The sequence below is a fragment of the Enhydra lutris genome, unplaced genomic scaffold, assembly GCF_002288905.1.
Source record: "Enhydra lutris kenyoni isolate GAN:26980312 unplaced genomic scaffold, ASM228890v2 scaffoldscaffold38, whole genome shotgun sequence".
Taxonomy (NCBI): Eukaryota; Metazoa; Chordata; class Mammalia; order Carnivora; family Mustelidae; genus Enhydra; species Enhydra lutris.
In genome coordinates, this window is record NW_019154122.1 from 5,452,425 (window position 1) to 5,469,076 (window position 16,652).

The 16,652-nt window shown below is 51.4% G+C and overlaps 1 protein-coding gene across 1 annotated transcript; it reads right to left on the reverse strand.

Annotated features, from left to right (window-relative positions):
• Positions 1 to 10,424: 10,424 nt before the first annotated feature.
• On the reverse strand, positions 10,425 to 11,240 carry LOC111154827 (UBX domain protein 10). Its single transcript, XM_022514754.1, has one exon. The coding sequence runs from the start codon at positions 11,238 to 11,240 to the stop codon at positions 10,425 to 10,427; it is 816 nt and encodes a 271-aa protein (XP_022370462.1).
• Positions 11,241 to 16,652: the final 5,412 nt, after the last annotated feature.

A 16,652-nucleotide genomic window follows, 5' to 3' on the forward strand; every position in this document is an offset into this window, starting at 1 on the left:
CTCAAGGGCAATCACTGACCTTGAACCTCAGATTTGAAGGGTTTGGAGGAAGGAACCTGTTCATGCTTTCAGCTTGGCAGTGGTGCTTGCTTTTAGCAAAATCCCCAGTTACAAGTCTTCAAGACACCCCACCCCCCTGCCCCCCGTGCTCTGTGGAGTCGGAGAATTGGAAGGATCCTAAGAGATGGCCCAGCCTCTGTCTTCAGACAGGGAATGTGTGATCAACCCTGGTCCCAAAGCCCCATTTCTCTTCTTGGATATATCCAAAGACGGAAGTCACGGGCCGGGAGGCCTCTAATGTTACCAGGGTTACACTCTGCTTCAGTCGACTCTTTAAGCCCAGGTCACAGTATTTTCATTCATTCAAAAACAGAGTTCCTGAAAGAGGCCTAATGAAGGGCCACTAGAATATTTGATGACTAATATGGTGGCTGTCTCAGCTGCAGACCAGGCTTCTGTTCTTGTGAAAATGAGAAATATTTAGAGAACGGGAACACCTGTCTCCACGGCCCTCCCTGCTAAGAATATATTATCTCGATTAAGGCAAGGAGAGGCGTGGGCTGCTCTCTGTGCCTGAGGACCAAGCAGATGGACTGAACCAACCTGCGTTGGCCAGCACTACACAGAGCACTCATGAGGACACTGTAAATCCTGTCCCATTCACTGGGGACAGCACGATGATGGGACACCTCGCTGTGAACTGGCTGAAGGGCGTGGATAAGCCAAATGACCCAAGTTAGCCTAACACCTTTGGTGCTAAGCGGTTGTTTGGTTTCGAAAGCAGGATCTTCCACGGTTTCATCTGGGGGAGGTGGGCACCCACCATGTGCAGGGCCCGTTGCCAGATGCCCAGTGCAGCCCAAGGTGGAATGAGTCATGGGCTGTTGTCGAAGGGCCTCGAGGTCTGGAGAAAGAGGCCAGCTTTGTGCCCATCGTAGGAGAGCGCTCCTGCCTTGGCTGGTTCTCTCCCACGCATCCCTCTGAGCCTCAGCTCCCACAGTACTCTCCAGAACCTTCCTCCATCCTCAATCTGAGATTCCCTAGCATCCTTTCATGTATTCATTAATTCCACAAGCACTTAATGAGCGCCTGCTGTATGCCCATTGCTGCTGAGGCTGGTGCACTCATCCCATGAGGCTCTAGTTTTCTGTGGACGACCTGCCTGGAGGTCCTGGAGGCCAGGGAGCACGTCTTCACCCTTGAGTCCCCAGGACCTGCCCAAAGCAGCTGCTCAGTGAACATCTGTGGAACACATGAAGACAGCAAATAGCAAGGATATCATGTGGGTCGTTCCTAGAATAAAGACAAGCATTTGCACATGTGTTTACAGATGTCACCCTTTCTCAGTAAACATTGTGTCATCTGATTCTTCTTAACAGCCCCTTGAGAAACAGTTGTTTGCGTTTGTGGGTGGGAAGACTGAGGCAGCGTGTGACCCACTCCGTGGAACACGGGACTTTTGGTGCCGAGTCCTGTGCTCTCTGAACTCCACACAGGACTGTTTCTTCTCTGAGAACCTGAGGTGGGTAATGAGCTGGGACAGCTCAGGGCAGGGAGAAACTTCCCTTCCCGCAGAACCTGGGCTGACGCTGGGACCAGGCAGCTCCTGACAAGTCGGGGGGTGGGGGGTCGGCTCTGTGAGGAGGAAGCCCCAGGGGACATTAGAGAGCAGGCCTGCCCTGGGGCTCGGGTCCAGAGGCCAGTCACTGGTCTGGCCTGCTGGGGCAGAGATGAAGAGACTCAGAGATCATAGGTGTTAGCAGGGACCTGGATAGGCCTAGCCCTGCCCAGCAGTTCTGAGCCTGCTGACCCTTAGCATTGGGGGAGTTTCTAAATCCATGCTTCCTAGCCTCCAAACCCTGAGTCTTTAATTCAGAAGATCTGGAGCAGATCATTTTAAAAAGCTCTAGAGGCGGGGGGATGGATGGATGGTGCATGGTGGCTCAGTCGGTTAAGCATCTGTCTTTGTCTCCAGTCATGATTCCCGGGTCCTGGAATCGAGTCCTGAGTCAGGCTCCCTGCTTCTCCCTCTCCCTCTGTCCTTCCCCCTGCTTGTGTTTTCTCTCTCTCTCTCTCTCAAATAAATAAAATCTTTAAAAAGAAAAAAAAAAGGCTCTAGAGCCTTCTAGATGCTGAGTCCCCCATTTCCAGTCATGATGAGTCAGAGGTTTGTCGGTGATGGTCTGCATTTCCCCAATGCTTTTCTGCCAGCTGCACGCTCTCCTGCCCCATCTGACACGCTCCTCTGCCTGAAAACGAAGGGGTGGTGTCTGGGGTTGACTGCGGGTGTGTGTGTTGTTGATTTCTTCTCTCGTGAGCAGGTGTCTGTGGCTCACACCTTGACTTTCCTAGAGATGGGACTGAGGAATCTAGACTGGTTGGTTACCAGATGCCTTGGTTGGCCCCTCCTGGTGGGGAATGATTGGAGCAGCGTCCCACAGCCTGGAGAGCCAGGACCCAGTCCAAGAACATTCCAGTAAGTCCCAGGGTGTCACCTCCATAGCCCCTCTCCAATGTAAATGGCATTGGGGGGCAAATGCTCTCTGTAGGTTCCCAGTGCTCCCAGTCTGGCCTTTGCCTCAGTCTGCCTCTCTTCCTGCCCTCTTTTAAAACCCCAATTAAAAGGCATTAGGAGGCAGTGGCTGGCTAGCCCAGGTCCTCAGAGGGGTACCCAACAAATGGGTAGCTCCGTTTGTTGTAAATCAGTAAGGCCATTTTCTGCCACTATTGTACTCAGTGGGTTTCAGACTATTGTGAAATGAAGTAAAAAAGACTAGTATAGTACTTACTACATATGGTGTATATATTTCTCGTTTACATGATTCTTCCCACTTGATTGGAAATTCCAATCTAGAGCAAAGACCTACCTGATTCATCTTTACGCCCCACCTCGATGCATGGGCGTGGCTAGTTTGTTGGCTTGATGAAAATATATGGATTTAACCAAGATTTGATTCAGAAAAATCCAACATGCACAGAGTTCCATTCATGACCATATGTATTTTTAAAAAATGTAATACTTTTATCAGGTAAATACATTTATTAATTAATAGGAATATTGAGAACAAAGAAATTTATCTCTCCGCCCACCATTACCTTGGCTTTAACTGCCCCAGATTATATCAACAAATTCACTGCACCTTGGGTTTTTTGCTTTAATGTCAAAATTATGTTGAAAGACACGTGAGATGTCTAATACTGAATAGCAATCAAAAATATGCAAAATTAGAAAAAACTTTTTAAATTTTCAACCAATGAAAGTAAGGAACATTATATCCACAGCAGTAGCTGGTGGTACCGTGATAAAACGTGAGATGCTTGTTATAGGATCCTTTGAAAGCAAAGCAAAATCCACAAGGTGTTGTTTTGTTTTCTTTTGTTTTTTTTTTTTTATGGATAATTTGACCTACCAATCCTATTTCTGGAAACTGTCCTAAAGAAATCATTCAAAAGATTTTGAAAACATAGATGCAGCATCAAGCATCGATTTCTATAGCAAAAGCTGGAAACATAGAAATGTTCCACAACAGGGAAATGGCTTAATAAATTACAGTACAGCAACATGTTGAAATATTACTCAGCCTTAAAATAATTAGGGAGACGGGAGAAATTTGAAAGAAAAAAAAAAAAGAACCTAAAACCGCTGTGTTTGTTCAGGTTGCAAATGTTAAATGTATGTGCACCTGCCGGCAAGGAATTGATGTACAAAATCAATTTCATCCTTAGGAAAAAAATAACATATGCCAAAATATTAATAACAATTGGTCTCTGACAGAAAGGATTGTTGGGGATTTTTATTCTCCTCTTCAATCTTCTCTATATTTTCTAAGTTTTGCATTAAAAAAAAAAAGATGTGTGTTTTGTTTGGGGGAACAGAGCGTCGTGGATTCTGGAAGAGCCTCTCCTGCCTGGAAAAATGATTGAGAAGGATGATGATGCATTTACTTTAATACTGTTTTTGCAAAAAAAGTAAGTACTACTTCTTTTTAAGATCTGTTTGAGAAAGAGCACAAACAGGAGCGGCACAGGGAGAGAGAGCATCTCAAGCGGACGCCATGCTGAGTGTGGAGCCCGATACGGGGCTCGATCCCATGACCCTGAGGTCACCACCTGAGCCAAAATAAAGAGTCAGATGCTTAACCGACTGTGCCACCCAGGCGCCCCAAAAAGTAAGTACTACTTTATTAAAAAGTGAAGGGATGATCTACCCAGCAGCTGATGGCCTCTCATAACGTCTGCGGCTACCGCTCTGGTCTTCATGCCTCCCTTGGATGACGGAAGTTGTAGCTTCTACTTGTGCTTCCACTGGCTCCCTTTGCCTGTTCTCAGCACAGCACTCAGATCGCTGATTTGAAGACACGTCAGGCGCCGACTCCTCCGCTCAGCACCCTGCAGTGGCTCCCCATTTTAGCCAGCGATGGTGCCTGCAAGGTCCCCTGTGATCTGGTTCCCCACCCCCATGTCTGATGGCTCCACCCTCCCTCACTCCAGCCACCCTGCCTGGGACCCTTCCTCTAAGAGGCTGGATGTACTCACTCCTTAGGGCCTCTGCAGCCCCTCTGCCAGGAACAAGGTTCCCCCACTTCTCCTCCTCCCACCCAACCCCCACCCCCTCACCTTCTGCAAGTTCTCTGCCCAGATGCTACTTTGTCAGTTAGGTTGGCCTTGACCACCACGTGATGTCTCATCCTCTACCCCACCCCCATGCTCTGCAGATCCCCCTTACCTTGCTCTGTTTTTCATCACATGTATCCGTTTCCACCACATTGCATTATTTATTCCTTATTGTTCTTTTCTGTATCCCCACATTAATTAATGTGTAACCTCCATATGGGTAGGGACTTTCGCTCTGCTCTGTTCTAGCATATAGGTTCTTAGTATATACGTGTGGAACGAAATTGTTACAGATGATTTGAATAAGACGAGGGCCCGCTGGGAGCTCCATTAAGAAGGCAAAGAGTGGGGCCCCTGGGTGGCTCAGTCCGTTAAGTGTCTGCCTTCGGTTCGGGTCCTGATCCCGGGATCCTGGGATCGAGTCCTGTGTTGGGCTTCCTGCTCAGCGGGGAGTCTGCTTCTCCTTCTGCCCCTCCCACCCCCGCTCTTGTGTGCTCTCTAATAAATAAATCTTAAAAAAAAAAAAAAAAGAAGAAGGTAAAGAGCAAGCTGAGGCTCAGGCTGGGTTGGGGAAACTAATAAACCCTCCAGAGTTTAGATCCGAGGCTTCTGGACTTGGTATACGGAAATCTGGTCTAGGTGGACACTGCAGGGTCCCAAAGCTGGATGCAGGGCTGACGCGGGGGCAGCGGGTCATTCCCAGACTCTCCTTCCCAGCTGGCAGCAGGAGAGTTGCTGCCATTTTCCCACGGTTTGTTGGCGAGTGGCTGGCCACTCTGGGCACCAGTGGGCTGGGCTGGAGCCCACCCAGGGTGTCTGTCAGCGGCACCTACCACCCAGAGCAGACCTGGCTCTCCCTCACAGGGCAGATGCCGGAACGCACCGCCCTCAGCTGCTCACAAAAAGGACCAAGGCTGGGGCGCCTGGGTGGCTCAGTGTGTTAAAGCCTCTGCCTTCGGCTCCGGTCATGATCTCAGGGTCCTGGGATCGAGCCCCACACTGGGCTCTCTGCTCAGCAGGGGAGCCTGCTTCCCTCTCTCTCTCTCTCTCTCTGGCTGCCTCTCTGCCTGCTTGTGATCTCTCTCAGTCAAATAAATAAAATCTTTAAAAAAAAAAAAAAAAAAAGACCAAGGCCTTACAGCACAGATCTCCTCATTGTAAAAAAACAAAACAAAACAAAACAAACAAACAAACAAACAAAAACAGGTGGGTACGAAAATCTTGAAATTTGGAAGTTTTGTTAATTAGGTCGGAGGACAGTGGTTTTCTTTGCTCTCCCAAGAAATGCATCCCAAGTCAGCGGCTGGGTTTGAATAAACAGAATGGAGGCAGGCAGGAAAGGAAGGAAGGGGATATGAACAACGCATTTTTTTTTTTTTTTACTGGAACTAATTGAATAAGAAACCTTGGTCAGGAATCATACCCCAAGAGTTAGATGGTGATTCATTGATGTTCAGTGAAATAACATTTCTAGTTGCATCTCTTCTCAATTAAAGCAATCAGTGGCTTTCGGATTCTCTGTACACCTTCTCTAAAAACACTCACGCACTTCTTTCCCACGAATATGTTTGCTGGTCAGTGCTTTCTCCCGGCCCAAGCACATATTTGCGGCCGATGTGTTTGCTCGGTTTTTGCAGGAATGGCCCCCCGTGGCGATACGGTCAAGTGATGTCCACTTGGGTGAGTCCCCAAAACTATCTTGCCTTTTCTTCCCCCCTTAACCGATAATGTGTCCAGAATCTGACACCTCGCACGTTATCTACGGCTGCTGTTCTGGTCCAAGTTAGCTCCGTCTCTCCCCTGGTCACTGGCAATGGCCAGAGCTGCTCTTCCGTCTCCCACCCCAACCCCCACAGTCAACTCTCAACCCAGCGCCCAGAGTGATCCCCCCTCCCCCAGCACAGCAGACCTTTTGAGCGAGACTTGCTTAACCCTACCCATCAGCAGTTGTCCTATCCGCGGTTCAGCCTCCTGAGATAGGATTCAAGTGTGTCCAAAAATACCTCCAGAGATTTGATCTTCCGCACAAATCACTAGGGAGCGTTGCTGCTTCCTCCGTGGCTTGAAAGTCTAGGAACACAGAGGGGCATCAGAGAGGGCTACCAGACCCTGCCCTCACCAGGGAAGGAAAACGCCGTATCACCAGTGTAGACGCAAAACGAAACAGCCAATTTTATTTGTACAACGTGAGCTACTGTCTTGTGTGTTGGTGAGTCACCCCAAGTCCGCTCTGCTTGGATTTTGCCAACAACTCCGCTTGGCTTCTGACCTTGGCTGGGTTTGGGCTGGTTCTGGCTCAGGGCGAGGGTGAACGGGGTCCAAACCTTGCACTTGACAGGGGTGTGTTGCCTCATGCACAACGGAAACTGGTGTTCCTGCGCTTGCCTCGCAGACTGACTCCAGATGGAGGCTGAAGTTGAATCATCTAGTTTCCTTTGCAGCTCTGTTTAAAAGGTAAGAAAGTAGATGCTCTTACCATATAAAGGTCTCGTCTGAGATACACCTCAGACTACAGGAAACCATGCACCCTTTTATCTCAACTTATTAAAAAACTGTGTAAAGAGAAACTTTTTTTTTTTTTTTTTTTTGGCCCCTTGGGGCAGTGTGGTTTTATTTGACATGAGAAGCGCACAGGAAATGGTGGTAAAGTGCTTGGACAAAAGCGAAACTTAGTTCCCGGTACACCTCCTTTCGTAATGCATGCCTGGGACAGTGATCGGTCACTAGACTTTAAGGTTTTTCATGGTAATGGAAACCTCAAGGCTTGTCTACGTTTCTTCACTTGTGGAGTATTTCTGTGGGATCTCTGGAGTGACTACCGGCCCACGGTCACGTTCACCTACATCTCTTCATCAGGACTGCCCTGCCTTGCCGGCTGTTGGCTGGATCCCCAGGTACTTTCAGGGCAAGGACTGTTGTGTTAAAACCACCTGCCATCTGTTGGTGAAAAGTTTTTGGATTCTAAATGATGAGTCACTTATGTCTCCTGCTGTTCCTTCTGCCGCCAGAACTAGTTTACCTCTTGGACTGTGTCAGGGGAGATGCTACGAAAACTGGTCTTGAAGCTTTGTCCTACGCAAAGTTCACATCCCTAATGACCACTCTTTTCCTGGTGCTATCGCTAGAATGGTGGGGAGGACTCGCCTTTGCATTTCCACAAGGCGGCGAGGAGACAGCAACAGCTTGTTTCCTCCTCACTCCAGGATCCTTCACGGGTAAATCTACAGCCCCTCACTTGGGTCGGGCTCTCAACTCCCAAGATGGTTTTACGCTTCCTTGTCAATGGTCCCTTGGTGGGACTCCAATGCCGGTCACCTGTGTATGACACAGGGTAGGCCCTCACTGACCACTGGTTCAATGAATGAGTGAGGTCTGTGACTACAAAGCGGTCACCCAAAGCCACTCATTAGACCGGGGTGCCCACGTGACAGTGCCACCTGCAAAGTCACCTCTCTGATAGTGAGAGAGGCGGCTCTTGCCAACTTCCAAAGGAGAATACTCGGAATGATTTTTCGGAGAAATTCAGGAGACTCTTGCCGTAGAGAGCTTGGTGTGATCCTGTAACCTGAAAGCAAGAGTTATGGGAAGAGTGGGGACCCGGGGTGCCTGGGGACAGGGACTTGGACTTAACAGCAGAGCTCGGTGTTTTCCCAAGAAGGTGAGGTCGGTGAGCCCCTCTGTCCGCTGGAGCGCAGGGGCTGGAGTCCTGCGTGAAAACAGAAGGCGTGTTTCTCCGCCGACTTGGCTTCACACAAATCAATTTTTATTGTGTCATCATCCTTTTGTCCAAAAAAAAAAATTTTATCAAGGTGGCTCAAATCTAGCTCTATTCTCATGTCCTAAGATACCCTAAAATATTTCTATGTTTCATGCCTTCCACTTTTTTTTGCCACCCCCAAATTCCAAGCTGAATTGCAGCTGCAAAGCCCTAAGTGCAGAAGATTCTAGCTCCCTCCAGCATGCTCTGTTTCGCTGAAGTTTTCTACAGATTTCCTGCCTGGAGAAATTACCGAGTCCCAGGTGGGTGGGATTTTATTCTTACCACAGAGTAGGTGTGATTTTGAGGGAGGCTCTTCCCCCAGCCTCCTAGGATCAGAGGCAGATATGCACCCAGGTCCTGGGTGGGAGGTAAAAAGCTCCTTTACTGAGAGTACCAGGCTCGACGCCGACCCCCCCACCCAAGTCCCCTCCACCATGGTCGCTGGTTGGGAGAGGTGGCCAACTGCGTGGGCTGCCCAAGGTCCAGCAAGTCCCAGCTGACCTTTGCAACTGAGCTGGTATTAGGAAATTGGACCACACATTCTGAAAGAACCCACTCTGGAGTGATCTGGGTGGTGTGGGATGTGGAAGGACAAGGCGAGCCTTCTTTAGAGGAAACGATGTTGGCGTTAATCTCCGTGGCTGAGTATCAAGTTGCTGGATGTAACACTTCCAGCCGCCTTCCTTATCTAGGTACAAGGCGCACTTGCTGCTGAGGCCGCCACGCTGATAGGCTTCTGGAACTCCTACCTTCTCTGTGTACCCAGGAGCAGGGAGGGCGCCTGTGATGGCAGAGCTCTTGAGGGACTGGCTCCCCTACTCTGAATGGTGATTTGGCCACAAAGAGGATCCTGATGAGAGCTGGAGGTCTTGCTGAACTCCCGACACAAGAGGACTCTGGCGAGTTGTTCACGTCACCACTTCAGAGTTGGAAAGCCAAGATCCCGTGGTCTTCAACACGGCTGGGCTAAGGCATTCAGATGCCCCACGTGCCAGTCAGCCAGACACGTGGGCACAGGGTCTCTCAGCATGGGTGCAGCTGAATGAGGCCCGATAGAGGAACCCTTGTCCTCCCTGGGGTTCCGAAATCACAAAACAGGGACACTGCTGTCCCCGCTCCAGGGAGTCTCTGTTGGAAGGAGGTGAAACACCGAGACCACGTCTCCACACCCCGATAAGCCAATGGCGCCTTCAGTGCAAACTTGTACAGACTTGTATGTTCATATGGTTTAAAAACAAAAAGATTCCATGAGTGACAAAAGCAAAGGAAATCAGAGTACACTGGTTTTTCTCAGTTTGGGAAGACTGTGGCATGCAGAGAGTAGCTACTGATGTTTGCAAACCTACTTATTCTCTATTTAAAAGTGGCTACTTGGCTAATCCACGGTTGTGGAAGCTATATGCTTTCTAGCTCCCAGACTATTTCAGAAACGTTGATGTGTTGGGGGATTTGTATTAGCAAAAGACCTGTTCTCTCCTCTGAAGCCACATCACACAAACTGTAATCCCCAAGAAACTCTAGCCACCCGAGCCCAGCAAAGAGGCTGCTTCCAAGATAGTGTCAACTGCCTGTTTCTTAAAGATGTTTGCAAGAAATACAAATGCCAGTTCGACATTTCCTGAGCCCTAGTTATTTACCAGACTTGAATCCTCTCTGGGAAGTATTTAATCCTGCATCAAATACAGAAAGGCAAACCACTGGCTTCAAGAGAGGGAGAGTTCATTTGTAAAGGCAAGCGGGTGCTCCAGAAAGGACCCAGACCTCGGGGAAGGGGGAGACCTGGTCACGGTGGTTTCAGGAACAGCCCTGGTTAACTTGCCAGTTCACTCCAGTGCTGGAGGGAATTTAACAACTGGAAGAGAACCTTCTCAGTGTGCTTGGCGCATGTGCAAATTTCACTCCTGCAGAGGAGAGGCTGTGAAGGTGGGTCGCAAGGATCACAGCCGCCCCAAGTTCACACGGCACTTGGGACTGAGCTGCCCGGAAGGCCACAGCAGCCAAGCGTGCTCCTTGCTCAGAGACCCAGGACCCTGGCTAGGGGGCTGTGGACTCAGAGCTCCCCCTCCCCTTCTTCCTGCGAGATGCCCAGCACCGACTTGTGGAGGATTTTGCACTCCTGCAGAGATCTGGTGAGGTCAGAGAACCGTCTCCTGGGCACTTCCATGGTTTCAATGCTGCAGGGCTGGTAGCTGGCCTGGTTCTTGTCCTCGGCCACAGCGACAACTGTCTGTAAGGCATCGGTGGGCCAGAAATGGTGAACGAACCTTCCGCCCGAAGGCGACCTGACGGCCAGCAGCAGCCTGGGCTCTTGATCTGAGGGCTCCTCCGGGTCCCCCGCCCTGGGGGAGGTCTGTCTCCTGGTCCGGACGATGACTTTCCTCTCTGGGGAAGAAGCTGGAGCTCTGGACTCTTCTTCACTCGTCTTCACGGTGCTGCTCAGCTGCAGGGAGCCGGCCTGTTTCACCACTGTTTCCACAGACCCCTCCTCCAGGCTCTTCCTGTTGATGGAAGGGAGGACTGGGTATTTATTGAGGGAGGAGGAAGCGCCAGCCGGCATCTGCTGCAGCAGCTCGGGGATCTCGCCGGGAGCTCCCTGGTTTGGAGACCTGGGTGCGCAGGCTCCCGGCCTCTGGCCGCCGGGCGGCTCGCAGGGGATGGCTGGAGTCAGGGAGGCCGGCGCGCGGTGAGGACCGGGCTCTGTGCCCTGCGGTCTGTGCAGGCTCGGCCGCGTCCGTCCCTTGGCGGACTTGGGCCTGAGGACGTGCATGTTCGCCGAGTCTGGCTGCCAGATGAAGCCGTCAGCGGCCGTGCGGCCCGCGGTGCTGCGTTCAGGGGGGGCTACGTTCACAGGGGCCTCGGTGGCCATTGCTTCTCAAGACCCCTAAGGAAGCAGGAGAGAAGAGAAGCCGTGGATTATACTTCCCGGGACTCCCGCCTCCAAGCCGATCACCCCCGGGGCCGGAATCAGTGCCAGCTGGCAGGGAGTTTGGGGCTCCTCTCTGGATTTCTGGCGTGGGTGGGGGGCACCGGGTGCCACGCATTCCTTCACAACCTCCGTCATTTCAAACCACTTGGAAAAATCAGTGAACCAAGAGTGAGGGGAGACAGGTGTCGAGCCCACCAGTGAAGAGATACTTTCAATGAGTAATAATTGCCATGAGGAAAATAAACAAAGTCGGCACCGGGGAGTGACTTGGATTGGGGGGGTGGTGAATTCTTATTCTTACGGGGTCAGGGAGGGGGCACCGTTGCTGATCTCAGCCCGTTGGCCAGAACTCACAGGGAGGTACGCAGGTTCTAGGCTAGGGGCCAGCAAACCTTTTCTGTAAATGGCCAGATAGCCAATATTTCCAGTTTTGCCGGCCACGGGGTCTGTCACACAACTCCACAACTCTGCCTATGGGGTGTGGCAGCCACCACAGACAGCGAGTGAATGAACGGGGGTGGCTGTGTGTCATGAGTCTTCGTTTGTGGACACTGACATTTGAATTTCATGTCATTTTCATGGGGCACAAAAGATTCCTCTTCTTTCCATTTTTCCCCCAACCATTAGAAAGTACAAAACCAATTCTTAGCCCACAAGCCACACAAAACCGGCAGTGGGCCGTCGTGTACCAAACCGGGTCTTAGACCATCTCCACAGGGACGCTGGGCACGAGGTCATCCCACAGGTATAGGACCCAGAACACTCGCTCCTTGCTCACAAAGCCCCCTATCGGCAGAGCCTGGACTTGAACCCAGGTCTTGTGACCCGCAGTCCTGTTCTGGAGGACCGGGCTTCACTTTCTGTCTTCCTAGCTACCTGGAGAACCCTGCAAGGGGGTTCTCATGCGTGCTAGCAAAGTCCCATAGAAGCCCCGGGTTCCCAAGCTCAGGAGGAGGCGTGGGCACTTCTCTGTGCAGGCCCCAATGGCCAAATCAAGTCTCCTTCTCCCCCCTCACCATCTTGGTGGCCCCTTCATTAACCCGGTTGCCACCACCTCCCCCCTTCCAGGCCCTGGTGACATACTTTCCTGTACACTGCGGGGCGTCTAGGGCTCCCCCCACCTTGGAATCCTGACCACCACCACATAGGCTGACCAGGTGTCTCCTTGTCCTCTGAAGACCTTCTGGTAATTTCCCAGTGCCTCACAGTCCCCAAGGAACAGCATGTCCGAGTGCAAAGGAACCAGGACCTGATGTCCTAAGTCTGGGGTTCTACTGCAGGCTGGGCCGGGAGTTAGCTGAGAAACCACGGGACTGTCAATCTACCTTCCTGATGCATCCCTTTCCTCACCTATAGAATTAGCCATATGACCTTGAAGACATTATTTAAATACCTCTAAGGTCAGTCCCTTTTTCCGCAACAGGAAGACGGTAATACGAAATCACGTAAAGTGGCCATAAACACCAGGCTTGAGGCATGTGTAGTCAAGGCTTAAGAAGAGGTAAAGTTCTTTTGCTTTTGTGTTTGGTTTTCTGTTTGCTTAGTGCTTTCTATTATTTTAGGTCCCAAAACCTTACCTGTTGCTGCAGAGTTTTTCCCCCAGGAGGCCCTTGGTGGCTCTCCTCCTAGCCACCTCTGACCAGCAGGGCAAACCATGGAACCCGTGCCTGCCCCACCCACTGCACAGAAATGCCGGAAGGTTGATTTCAACTGCCCATGAACTTGGCTTAAAAATGCAAAATCAGGGACACCTGGGTGGCTCAGTTGGTTAAGCAGCTGCCTTCGGCTCAGGTCATGATCCCAGCGTCCTGGGATCGAGTCCCACATCGGGCTCCTTGCTCGTCAGGGAGCCTGCTTCTCCCTCTGCCTCTGCCTGCCATTCTGTCTGCCTGTGCTCGCTCTCTCTCCCTCTCTCTCTGACAAATAAATAAATAAAATCTTTTTAAAAAATGCAAAATCATGTTTTCCTAAGAAATGCCTTCTGATGTCCCACTTTAATTGCATCCTTACCTCAAACCATCTTACGCCATGCTACCTTCATCACAGTCCTGAGCAACGTAATTCCAACCCTGTAGCCTTGCATTCTAATGTTATTGGAACCCATGTTCCAAATTTTACCCATGTTGCCAAATTTTAGAAAGTATCCTCTTCCTCTCCATTAAAACCATACCCAAACAAGACACAGTCTTCCCCTATATTCCCCAGGCACTAGCCAGTTCGAAAGCTATCCTCCCTTTCTTAACTTAAAGGCCTCTATGTTTGCTCCCTTCTGTCCACAGACTGGGTCTTTCCACACTTCCCATCTTCTACTTCTCGCTAGGTTTTCACACCCAATCTGGCTGCTGGGAGTTCAGGAACCTTCTCCTTGGCATGAAAAAAAGCCGGCCTGTCTCCTTGTTAATTTAATCTGTTTTCTGATCAACTGTGAAGAATGTGGTTTTTCCCCTGTTGGCTGAGTTCTAAAGTCTTTCACTTGTAATTAAGCAGCTCTGCACTTTAACTCAGGGTGACACGAGAAGGTCGTGATTGTCCAACTGTTCTGCCAAAGATAAGCACAATTTGGGAACCAGCTCCCCTTCTCGGTCCTCCCTCCCCCCTCCAGCAATGGCTATTAATTTGCCACAGCTTCTACAGAATTATCACAGACTTGGCTTCTAACTCCCACACATGCCTCAGGAAGGTTTAACTGTCAGTAAGTTTGGTAACTTAGAAACCTCTTCCTTAACAACTTTGATGAGGAAAGTCATGTGTTCTCGCAGGCTCTCTGCTGGATTATTTTTAACAGTAAAACTTGACTATGTGCATGCACTTTCTATACCTTTTGGTACTATATAATTATCCATGTTCAGGGGGTGTCATATTCAAGACACCCTGGTCATAAGATAACATGACTGCGAGCTATCTCAGAGAAAAAAACCTCAATTATGACTAATTCCTATAAGCCCACTCATGGTTATTTAGAGACTAACACCTCCTTCAGGTAAAACCGCTCCATCGAACCTGCTTTCATAACCCACTGCCTCCTCCCGAGCGCGGGGACCATCTGTCACACGGAGGGAACACCAACTCTCCCCAGCATCTATCCCATAGAAAGGGGAAGCTGGGGAGGTGGTGGTGGGGAACAGGTGTTTAAGGACCTGGGCCAACCATGCTTTTGTATCTACACCTTGGGTCCCGAACCCTGTCCACTCCCCTGGGTCCGGGAAGGCTTGGGCAGTGCCCATCACTACCCCCCGCTTAGCTCCTTTCCCCACCTCGAGGCCTGGCAGACGTTCAACCACAAAGTGATTTGACAAGATCTTGGTGTGGGCATCCATCAAGCCACCAACCAAATAGGCAAGTGGCCTGTTTGCTTAAACAGAATAGCTACACCCCAGAGGCCTGCTAGGAGTCAGGAAACAAACATCAGTAACGGTTTCCAGGGAACTGCCAAAAGGGCAGGTACCCATTGCTTAAGATGAATTGTACAATCGACTGGAAAGGAGGAACATTGGACAGGAAAGGCAGAGGCCATATTCCTGCTTTCCAAAGGAGCCCACCTCTCAGCACAGGGTCAGACCACCCCCTTTCACTGGCAACCCAAATCTAAACCCACAGCAAATGCAGTAAAATACACCCACCCACGTACCATCTGCTGGTATATACTGAGCATGCATACATTTGAATTGGTCTTTTAAAAATGTTTATCAGTTAATACTATCCCCTGCCAACAACCCCACCACCCCCAAGCCCCAATCCGCCGCCCCCCCCTTCCCCGTGAGGCTTTCAAGATGAAAGCACTCAGAAGAATCAACAGGAGATGGTAGTTGGCCTGAGCAGGAGAAAACTTTGGTACCATTCCCAGTTCTACCCCCGGCTAAATGATTAGAATGCACTGTCCCACGCAGAGTGCAGAGTGCCACGTTTACAAGGGGGAGTGGAGAAATTGGACCACAAGCCACCAAGTGATCAAAGGTTTGGAAAAGGCAGTGGGGATGGTTGTTAGAGCAGCGTGGGGGAGGGGGTAGGAGGAGGAGGAGAGCTTAATTATTTCCAAGTAGGGACAGCTCTAAAAGGAAAGGAGCTGAGCTGGAACAGCAGAAGCAGACATTTGGGGGAGGGGCAAGAAAGAACGTCTAGAAAGTGAGCGGTGCCTTGGGTGAAAGCGCATGGGTCTGGGGGAGGCTCTGATCTGGTTCCGGTCGATCCGAGGGCAGGACGTCCTTCGGTCCCTGTGGGTCTGTCCGTGTCCCAGTCTATACTGCCCAGCCAGGAGCGCATGGCCCGGCGGTTTCCCAGCCCCCTCGGCTTCCGCGGAGCCCGGGAGCTGTCCCATCCAGCAACGGTGAGCTGGGCCGGGCTGGCTGGCTTTGCCCCGGAGTGGCCGCTTCTCCCCGGGACCCCTCCTGTCCCCCCCCCCCCGGGGGGGGGCGGCCTGTCCCAGGGCAGCGGGCGCGCTCACCTGGCCGCTGCTCCATCCGCCCCCGCAGTTGCCTGGCTCAGTCCGGCTGGTAAACAGCCCCCGTCTCCGGGGCAACGGGCAGGAGGGGGCCACGTGCTTCCGGTCGGTGGGGCACCCCGCCCCGCCCCAGGGTCGCGCGGGTGGGGGGCCTCTTGGGTCCTCTCCTGGGAGGGGCTGGGGAGCACCGTGGGCTGTGACCTGGGGGCAGGCCCCAACCCGCTCAGTGTCCCTGGTTAGGGGAGAGGCTGCTGGACTGATTCCCCCCAGGGCACCCTCCATGCTCAGCGGCTGATTCTAGGGCTTGTGTTGAGTCGGGGCCTCTCTCTGCCTTGTCTCTTCTCAGGGCAATGTCTTTAACACCAGCCCCACACTCCCCGCGGCTTCGGGGCCCTTGGGATCAACTATATCTGCCCCGTTTTGCCTCCCCTAACCAGGACGCCGGTACTTCCAGCAACCCCATCCACCTCCACCCCATTTGTCTTCCCAGTGGAAACAGCAGCCCATTGCCCTCTAGGCCTTCTCACTGCCCCGCCCCCAAACCTGCTCGTTTCCTGCTCTGATGAGCCCGCAGTCCTTCACCCAGGCCATTCCCTTTGGAGAATCCCCCACGTCCTTGTCCTGCTGCCACTCCGTCCCTCCCACCTGATGAAACTCCATCAGTCCACTTACAACCAGGGGCTGAAGACACCTTGACCAGCCGCATACCTTGGCATAGTTTATGGAAAGGTGTGGTCTCCAACACCTACTGGACCCTTAACCCCAGGCAGAAATCCTCCCACTTCCCCCAGTTCAGTTCTGTCTCCTTTCTCCTATGGTGGTTATTTCAAACCTTGTACTCTCTCCTGAAACCTCTCCCTTCTCCCCTGCCCCTCCTCCAACGCAGAAGAATCCTTACTTCCCTCTTCAGAGAC

Coding starts and splice junctions, on each gene's coding strand:
- LOC111154827 (XM_022514754.1), bottom strand. CDS start 11,240: ATGGCCACCGAGGCCCCTGTGAACGTAGCCCCCCCTGAACGCAGCACC.